Raw genomic sequence first — 10,573 nt, 5'->3', positions numbered from 1 at the left:
AAACATACCACTAGTGTTACTATCATGGACGATGACGAAGAGACGGAGGAAGCATAAATGTCAACTGTGAAAAAGGGAAAAAGAAAATGTACTTCAAACTTGCATCCATATTTTACGAAAGGTATAAATGATCCTTCCCAGCCCACTATCAAATCTGCAATGTAAAGTAATGCAAAAATACATGATGTGGATTTAGCTATTGCTATGTGGTTTTATGATGCATGTATACCTATGAATGCTTGCAACTCTCCTTTTTTTTCAACTTATGGTAGATAAAGTAGCCAATATTGGTTATGGGTACAAAGCACCTACTTATCATGCTATGAGGGATAATTTACTGATAGATGCAAAAAAGTCAGCTTCATTGTTAGTTGACTCATTTAGAAGTCAACGGGTTGATATTGGTTGCACAATTATGAGTGATGGGTGGAGGGATATTTCGCAACGACATTTGATTAATTTCTTGGTTAATTATCCGAAAGGGATATTGTTTCTTAAATATGTTGATGCATCTGATATAGAGAGCAATGCTACAAATTTGTGTCATTTGTTAGCTGAGATTATTGAAATGGTAAGAGAAAAAAATGTGGTTCAAATGGTAACTGATAATGCTGCTAATTACAAGCTTGCTGGTACTAAGTTATGTGAAAGATATCCTTCTATTACTTGGTCTCCATGTGCAACGCATTGTCTTAATCTTGTATTAAAGGATCTTTCAGAAATGGATAATGTGAAAAGTTTGGTCAATCTTTCATCGAGGGTTACTGTTTTTGTTTATAATCATAAGTGGCCCTTGAATTGGTTAAGAAAAAGACCTAGTTGGAAAGAAATCATTCGTCCAAGTGCTACTCGGTTTGGTATTGTGTTCATTGCATTGCAAAGTTTGTATGCCCATAAAGCAGATTTACAAGCAACTGTCATATCTAATGAGTTTAAGAAGATGTTGAATGTGGGAAATGCAATTGAATGTAAACATATTGTCTTGAATGAAATCTTTTGGAAGAATTGTTTGATTACAGTGAAAGTAATGACTCCTTTTGTTAAAGCTTTTGCAGTTGTGTGTTTTAGATGAAAAACCTAAAATTAGTTATGTTTACGAGGGAATGCGTCAGGCAAGGAGAGGGATTAAGGAATTGTTTAAGAAGAAGAAGGAATTATACAGGCCTTATACTAACATAATTGATAGTCGTTGTGATAGGATGTTAAGAAAAAGTATTTATTGTGCGGCGTATTGGTTGAATCCCGTTTTTCAATATGATCATGCAAATCTTTGTAAGAAGAATGAGGTGTTTTAAGGCGTTCTTGAAATGGTTGAGAAGACTTTTAAAGGTGATGACGTTTTAAATATTACATTGAATTTAGGCAGGTTTCGTGATGCTGAAGGTACCTTTGGTAGATCTAGTGTCGTTGCTTCACGTAATCTTACTCGTCCAGATATGATTTAAATTTAATGTGTTATTATTATATATAAAATATTCTATTTTCTAATATATTTTTTTGCTAACTATATCTTTTGTAGATGAGTGGTGGAAGTTATTTGGCGAAGATATTCCGGTTTTGCAAAAGTTTGCTATTAGAATATTAAGTCAAACCACATCTTCTTCCGGCTGCGAATGTAATTGGAGTGTATTTGAAAGGATTCACACGAAACGGAGGAATAGGTTGGAACATCAAAGGCTAAATGATCTTGTATTTGTTCATTACAACTTGCGTTTACAACATAGGTATGGTATCTTGTTAAGATATACTATGCTATAAAATGACCAAGTTATATTTGAGATTTTTGTGATTGTTTTTATATATTGAAGGTTGATATGAGGTCTTACGATCCTATTGACTATGAAAATATTGATAAGATAGGATTTTGGGTGGTTGAAGAAGAGTGGGAAGGATAACTTAATTATGATGATTTGGAAAATATGCTTGATGAGCAAGAGCATGAACCGGCTTCTGAATCACAAGGTAACCATGTTGATCATGAAGTTGATAGTGAATTTCAATTACTAAGTGACCGCGGTATCGATGCTTATAATACTCTAATTTCTCAAGATCCATGATTTGGTTTGGTCATGGCGCGTTTGGATCCATCTACAATTGTGTTTTCTTTTGTTATTTATACTTTATGTGGTGGTTTGTTGTGTTTAGATTGATCTATAGCATGTTTTGATATGTTTTTCAATGTTTAAACTTTATGGACATCAAATTATTGGTTTTATATGTCTATGTAGTATGCAAAAAAGTAAAAATATATGAAAATAGAAAAAGACCGTAAATCGGGTTGACCCAGCGGCTCAACCGGTTGACCCGTGAACTGGTTATCACACCGGTTTAACTAAAAACCTAGGTTTTAAAACATTGCCAAAAAGAAAATATAGCCCAACTCATAGAAAAATTGGGCAACAACCTTCTTGGATAACTTTCTGAGTGCGTGTGTATCCATCAAGAAACTCAACATTGACATCTCTTATTTGCGTCATATCCCTTCAGTTCTCATAATGTGATTGACAGCACTCCAAATCACACCTACTCTTCTTTAACCGATTGATAGGAAGAAGTAATCCTCCAACCGACCACCAAACCTCTCTTCTCACTGCTAAATCGAGACCAAGGCTATAAAATGGAGAAGAAGATTGAGGCGTCTCTCCTTTCTATTCTCAATCACATCCCCTTAAAAATTTCTCTCGAAATCAATCGAACACCAACTCCTCTTTTTCTTGAAAGATTGATTGTAATCATTCATTTTTCTCTCGACTTCAAAGTCAGGTACCACCTCTATCTCTTGCGCTTGTTTTGCTATAGATCGAGACAGGGAACACTAATGGTGGTGTGACGATGATGACGAAACAAACATTATGTGGTGGTTCAGGTAAGGTGAAGGAGGGTGGAATGGTTGCTAAATGGAGGTGGTGAATATTAACCATGGTAAGAGAGTTGTGCCGACCAGTGCAATTGATATGGGATCAGAAGGAATCGCATGAAGGTTGTAGTGGATATAAGAGATAATTTATAAGGACCAACTTCAAGGACGAAAAATAATTTAAGTGAGGATGAATTGTAACACCCGTTTTCTAGGATAGATCAGTTGAGGAATTAAAGGGATCAAAGGCAAGGTTTTTTCGAAAGAATCTTGTGTCATGACGTGGTGAATGGAGCACCATGACGTATGCCAATTGTATAAAGCACACATCTGATGGCTACCACGCTGTGATAAGAGGAATGTCATGATGTGGAATATTCTACAGCCCAAGCACATGATTTTTTAGGGTTTCTTCCATATTTAAGAACCTAAACTCAAGGTTTAGGGAGTCCTCTTTAGGCTCCAAACCTTTAAAACAAAACCCTAGCCTCCATGCATGTTTGAGAGTCTAATTTCTTGATTTAGAGTTTATTATTTGGATTTTGGTGGAGCTTAAGGAAAAAGGAAGTTCACATTAGTGCAAGGAAGCAAGGAGCTGGTTTAGATCCATCATTCTCTTCTGATTTCGGAGCTATTAGAGGCATAACGTTCATACCTTGGTATTTCATCTTCTAGATTCAATTTTGGGATCGTTATGGGTAGTTTTGGTCCCTTCCATGGATGCTCTTGGAGTTTGAGGAACTCTAGAGCTTGATATGGTCCTCTTGTGGTCTCTAAGTTTCTGATGATTGAGAAAAGAGCCATAATTGGAGTCATCTTGTGTCTATGCACAAGTTTGGATCACTTTAAGCACTTGTTGGACTTAGAATTATAAATATTGCATTGTGGTGGAATCCTAATGGATAAAGTTGGAAATTTTATTTATTAAATCATTGAAATGGACCAAATTTGAAGTTATGGGTTTAAATCTGTAAGGATTAAACACTTAATGAAGAGTATGTCATTCTGCCAGGATCTACAACGTAGACAAGGGATTGCCATGATGTGGCAATGTCCTACATGTCGACTTTTTTTGTCCTGTATGCCCACGACGTGGCCAAGAGGTCTCCACGTTGTGGTGAGCGTTGACTTGGTTGACTATTGACTTTTCTTGACCGTTGACTTTGACCATTTTGCCTTTGGGTCAAGCTTGAAGTGATGATTTTTGATACAAAATATAAAAGAGTTTCTCTTAAAAACCCCAACGAATGATTTAAAAATAACAACATTATTTTCAAGATTATTTCGAAACAAAACCATCAAGGAACCTTTTATAGAGGTTAGAATGATATTAAAACTAACCATATGGTGTTTTAGAATGACAAATTTTGAAGCCTTTGAACCCACTTGGTTTTAGGTGTTGATGAAGATAGAAAGATCAAAGAGGATAATCTTTTGTACAAGAATCCACCATCAAGAGTAAGGTCCCAAGAATTGTTGGATTCCTTGTATGCTTTGTTCTTTAAGCTTTTAAGTGCTTAAAAATAAGCACTAAAGTAATACACAAAGGAAAGCACTTAACATCAACAACTAGATGATATAGAGAGAAAGAGGACAGGAGGAGAAAACATGACCAAAAGAACTTCTTTTCTCATTCATATGACACTCTTATATACTCCATGTAAAGTAAGGTCATGATAATATAATACTCTAAAGCATTATAAAGTGAAACTACATGTGGGGAACAAGTGAGGGAAGCTACATAAATAACCTCCTACACCCCTATACACTTTCGTCCATGAGGACAAAAAAAAAGACAAAAATGTCTTCTAGTTTCTTTAATCAAATAAATCTAACCAATTATTTAAGTTTTGGTTAGCCAAAGTGTCCAAAACATCTGTACATAACTTATTAATCATACCATATGATATAATAGCTAGTTTATTCTTTATTTTATTATTATTTTCATAAAAAAATCTCTAATTAAATACAAGACTTGAATTTATTTATTAATAATCAAATACTTAATAAATATTAAGTAATTACTAACTTTATTAAGGTGTGACCATATACGATCATATGTTATTAGTAATATCAATCAATAATGATTTTTGAGCATATGGATCCAACAATCTCAAAGCTGTAATTGTTACTAAAGATGTGGTATTAGTTATTCATTTGTCTCAGACATGATGTTGAACATGAGATATGGATCATGATCAATCTCATGTGGTGTTTAACTTTTAGTAAGGCCTTAGATGTCTAACTCTCAACCAATAAGAGGAACATATCCCATCTTGAATACATACACCCATCACGTAGTTCATGTCATACTCAACGATGGCCCTTATAATTTCCTTTTACAGAACAATATTAAACCATGTCAAAGCACAACAATTCCTAAACTCAATTCCCAAATACATATATCTAGTCCAAGAATACAAAGATACAACCTTTTATCAAACATCACTTATGACTACGATCCACAAAATGATTTTGATGCGGGTAAAAGTCCAATAATTGTTCTCCAATCAAGTACCTATGAAGTTGGTAGCATCTCTTGCTATTTTCATCACCATGTAAATCAAACAATCCATTCATATTAGTCTTACCTCATAGGTGCTCCCACAACTATGAACGAATATGGACATTTAGAGTAACTAGGTTATTTAAGGATTAAACATACTAATATAGAACACAACAATTATTTAATGAAAGATTGTATTTAATATATCAACTAATTACAATATATCTTGCTTGTATAGTTCCAATATACAAATGGTAAATTTCAATCAAATACAACCACTTAGGTCAACAAGATTATATAGCACCAGCGCGACTTTCATGCTTTAGCCAGTGAAGGAATTTTGTTAAGTAGATTCGACAAACTTAATTTGTATAAACTTTGTGAATACAAACATTTTCAATTATACACACACACACACACACATATATATATATATATATATATATATATATATATATATATATATATATATATAATTCTTATATAGAGAAACCTATTAAGAATGCTCTAGATGCTTAAATATGACTTAGATACCAATGCATATGTAATGGGTTTACTCACAGTCATAAATGAACTAAACATTAAGCATCTTCATATGTGATTCCCCGAACAAACATTAAGCATCTTCATTTACTCACAGTCATAAATGAACTAAACATTAAGCATCTTCATATGTGATTCCCCGAACAAACAAACATACCCCCCGCCGAAGAAACGACAATTAACCACATCGCGAGAAATTAATTCCTTAACTATAATTTGAAGACTCTAAGGCCGGACCTGACAATCTGGCGAACAATTTCATCCTATAAACCAACCATGCTAACCAAAAAATCACAAGTTCGATCTGCTCATTACACGGTCGACCGTCGTCGTCGAAAACCTCACACAAAGACGCAAGAGCAAAACCTTGAACGAGAAAAATCAAACACATACTAAAATAAACTATATACCAATTTGGATCTACCAAATGATCCACCAACCACTAACGACTCTCAGGCTTACCCCCGATCTACCAACCACTAACAACTATCGGGATAACCCCTGATCCACTAACCACTAATGACCTTGGGCTTACCCCCAATCCATCAACCATTACTACCAAGGTCACTTAGCTAAACATATGCATATACCAAACCTATGAAACTTAACCATCCTAATTCGGAATTTGGGTTGTGATTCGGACCCCAAGTCCTAATCAAATAAGAACAGACAAGAAGATCCTCATCGCAACCCTCGATCTGAGCTCTTAACAATCTAGAACCCTTTAAGCATGATGATGACCTATAAAACATCAACACAAACTACAGTTAAGACAATATGAAAAGAATTTAGTCAACTGACAACAACCCTGATGTGGAACCCTATAGATTAAGCAGTTGCATAAAAGTTTTAACTTAAGAAATCCTGGCTAAAGACTACATCCTGGTATGAGATTCTCCCACTACGAAATCTCCACTCTCCCCCACATGGAATATACAAATTATTTTAACGCAACCAAGATGAAACTAAAGCTCCAATCATACTAACTAAAGAGCTGCCCATTCCTTCCCCAAAGAAACATCCATAAGTGGAGTAAGATGCTCCTTCAAACCATTCAACTCAATCCCAAAAGTTTCATCAAACAAGAATAGGTAGAGAGGTTAATTTGAAAGTTTTGAATCTATGTCACCCCATCACTATAGTCTATGTAGCACCTTGTACTATCTCGAATGATAATTCGTACACAAGACAATAACCAAACCAAAGGAAATATTTTAAAAACAAAATTCAACACATAAATGCAAAATTAGATACTTGGAAACATGCCTACGGTTAACATAGTCGCCACACCTTGACCCTGTGAAACAAGCTGGAATCCTTTTTCTTCAGTCCTAGGCACCTCAACCTTCCTTTGGCACCCATTTGACATCTGCCAAGCTAAAGGTGTAGGATTCTATACTTCTCCAAAAATGAGAAGGAGACAATGGGATCTGATGTGGCCCTCCTGGTCGCAATGAAAACAAACCTGCACACTCTACCTGTAATCCCTTCCGATATGCCCTTCCTTTCCCTATTTGTGACATGCAGAAAATCAAAACACACCATTGCGAAATTTCCCAAACTTACCACAGCTGAAACTTGTCTACTCTTCTGCTCCTGATCTCGAGTCAGTGGACTTGAACCATTTAGTTGTGCATTGCAACTGCAATGAAACTGGCCTTTGCTCCTTCATTTGGGTCTCTATCTCAATCTCTCTCCTCCTATCATTTGATTGTAACTCATCCAAGGCCTGGTACTAGTTGTTCTCCACGAACTCTGTAATACCGGTGTTGAGCATACTCAGGTAATGGGTTATTTGCACCTGCTCCAAGGCTGCATAATCATGGTAAAATAGGGCCCTCTCATGAAACATCTTGGTGATTTTCGTCACCGACCTTGTCGTCTTCTTGAGCAAAAAATACCCATGTGTCACTCACTCACTCACTCACTCACTCACACACATACTCTCTCTCTCTCTCTCTCTCTCTCTCTCTCTCTCCACAGGTGGGACATACTCCACCTGAAACATCTCCAAAAACTGCTCCCAAGTCACTATGACTCATTCTGCATGCAAAAAGGTCTGGGTTGCAAACTTCCACTACACCTGCACTCCCTAGTGAAAAAGTTTTAGCATAAACTTCACTTTCTGATTATCGAGGCACAAACATGTGGAGAAACATCCATCCACGTTAGATATCCATCTTAAAGCAATAATCGGAACCTTATCCCCGCTGAACTCTGGAGGCTTCGTGTTACTGAAATCCCGGTACTGCATTTTTTAGTACCCGTTTTACGCTCAATAAATGATTTACAAAGCCCATTTTACCCCCAATTGTTAAAATTTTACATGGTTTTTAAGATTCAAAAGACAAATTTATGTTAAATTTTACAATAAACTTTAAATCTTCTGGTTGATGTTTGTTTGTCCCATTCAGTTGGGATTGACTTGCTTTGGTGGGTTTCTCATTGCCTATTCGATAGATTAGTAGGAGTTGGGCTTCCTTTTATGAAGTTCAACATTCTTAAATGAATTGACGACTTCATAACTCGTTTTTTCAAGTTCGCCTAAGTTTCTTAGGCCTCCTCCGCATTTTCGAAGGGTATTGGTGGGAGTTGGTTTTCATCTCATACAATCCAAATATAGCTTTTTACAAGTGTATTGAAATAAATTGACGGCTTGCATCTCCACTTTTCATCACAGGTGCAACCCGAGTTCCTCGGGTTTCCCCTCCGCTTATTTGACGAGTTGGTGAGAGTTGGTTTTCTTTTTATGAAAATCAAAATATAAAATATTGTTCTTTGCAATTGAATTGACGGTTTTATTTCACTTGTTATTGCAAGTGCAACATGTGATTCATAGGTTCCTCATTGCCTATTTCATATGTTTTGGTAGGAGTTGGCCTTCTTTTCATGAAGTCCAAATTATTTTTGTAATGAATTGATGAAATTTATTTCACTTATTAAAGCAAGTGCGACCTGTTTTGGTGGGTCCTCCATCTCCTATTTGACGGGATGATGGGAGTTGGGCTTCTTTTTATAAAGTCCAAAGTTTTTAATTACTATCCATGTAACTTTCTCTTCATTCATAATGAGGAAATGCCTGATTGTGATTGAGAATCATCTCAATATACTATATTGGTATGTAATTTGTCATGCTCTAGGCATATGATTTTTCTGTCCTTCATGCATAATCACGACACATACGATTAATCCAATTGTAACGGCGTATGTAATGCAATCATATTATCTAGTTCAAAACATTATACTAGGATTTTGAGGAATGCTCAAAATCATGTCATGTGGTATTTGAAAAGATAACTCTCTCAGAGTCTATTATCTTAAGCTTTTTAAGATTCTTGACAATTTATGAAATTTTATTTAATCTTTTAAGTTGCCATGATCTATTTATATAGATCTTTATTCCAAGAATTAGTATGTTGACTACATATAGGACTAGGAATGTTATTGCGCTCCCACTAGATTTATAGAAAACACAAGAGTCATCTTGATTTATAATTAAATCACACTATGTAATCATTTTATAAGAAGTATGATTGTTACTTGATATGTTAGCTTAACTCTGAAAAGATTTTCATTCATGTATGTTTTCTCCTTTGAAAACTCACTTACTCTTTATATTCTTAATATATCGAGGAAGATTAATCAAGCCCATACTTGATAATCATACATGAATGTATCTCTATGTGTTTTATTAGTTTCTCATCAGCTATTGAACAAATTCAACAATAGTTGAAAAACTTGTTAGTTTCAAATTACGATGCATTTAGCTTATAGTTCTTTAGCTCTTAAGGTTCCAAATTGCTGCTATTTAGAAAAAAGGAATTTTGTAAGCAAATATCTTATGGAATGACAATTAATGGGATGGTAGAAACTTCATCATAAACATTCATTTAGGAAATTTTACATAAATGCAATTAGTAGATGCTAAAGTTAGTTAAGCTTATTGTCTAACATAAACTCCATAACTTTATACCTTTCAGATAAGAATATAACATTTCATCCTTAGTCTAATGAAAGTATTTAGTCTACTTGTTTGGTTGGGAATATATATATATATATATATATATATATATATATATATATATATATATATATATATATATATATATGTGTGTGTGTGTGTGTGTGTGTGTATTAAAAAATATATATATTTTGTATTGTTATCATATAACAGAAGGCAAAGTATGTGTTATCCTATTCAAAAGCTTGTACTTTCGACATTCAACCAATGGTCGGGTGACCCTATCCCATTAAAGAATATGAAGGCTACCTCGAACATCATATGACAAATCCAAGTGACCAGGTGATCTTGTGTCACAAGAACTATGTAAATGACAAGTGAGTGCTTTTGACGGAATGAGTTGTAAATTAATTCCACAACTCCTAAGATGCTCCAAGAAGACTTGGTTTATAGAACTCATTTTTCTGTCACAACGAAAGATTAATGATGGTCTCATTAAGTTATATTTCAATCTTCATTATGAAAAAATTTGAGCAAATCAAAAGTTTCAACAATAACGAACAAAATTCATCAGTGAAATTGATTAAGCATCTATCACTAAATCTCTTCATGGATTGAAAAGATTACATACATTACTTAAGCATAATTCTTTGTCAAGCCTTTTGTTCTTTAACTACTAATAGATAAAGAACACTTATGAACCATC

The 10,573-nt window shown here is 34.7% G+C and overlaps 1 protein-coding gene across 1 annotated transcript; it reads left to right on the top strand.

The window, feature by feature from the left end:
• The first annotated feature begins 265 nt into the window (after positions 1–265).
• Positions 266–1,895, top strand: LOC111890368 (uncharacterized). The gene is made up of 5 exons (XM_023886492.1): positions 266–968; positions 1,069–1,272; positions 1,363–1,416; positions 1,520–1,689; positions 1,809–1,895. The coding sequence occupies exons 1-5, from the start codon at positions 266–268 to the stop codon at positions 1,893–1,895; spliced, it is 1,218 nt and encodes a 405-aa protein (XP_023742260.1).
• The last annotated feature ends 8,678 nt before the right edge of the window (positions 1,896–10,573 follow it).

Source organism: Lactuca sativa, chromosome 4 (assembly GCF_002870075.4).
Source record: "Lactuca sativa cultivar Salinas chromosome 4, Lsat_Salinas_v11, whole genome shotgun sequence".
In the NCBI taxonomy this organism is placed as follows: Eukaryota; Viridiplantae; Streptophyta; class Magnoliopsida; order Asterales; family Asteraceae; genus Lactuca; species Lactuca sativa.
Note: the sequence above shows the minus strand (reverse complement) of the source record. Positions and strands in the feature narration are given on the sequence as shown.

Excerpts from the sequence above, each read along its gene's own strand:
- LOC111890368 (XM_023886492.1), top strand. The coding sequence starts at position 266 with ATGGTAGATAAAGTAGCCAATATTGGTTATGGGTACAAAGCACCTACT. Across the intron at positions 1,273-1,362 it reads ATATGATCATGCAAATCTTT|GCAGGTTTCGTGATGCTGAA; the intron begins GTAAGAAGAATG and ends CATTGAATTTAG. Across the intron at positions 1,417-1,519 it reads ATCTAGTGTCGTTGCTTCAC|ATGAGTGGTGGAAGTTATTT; the intron begins GTAATCTTACTC and ends TATCTTTTGTAG.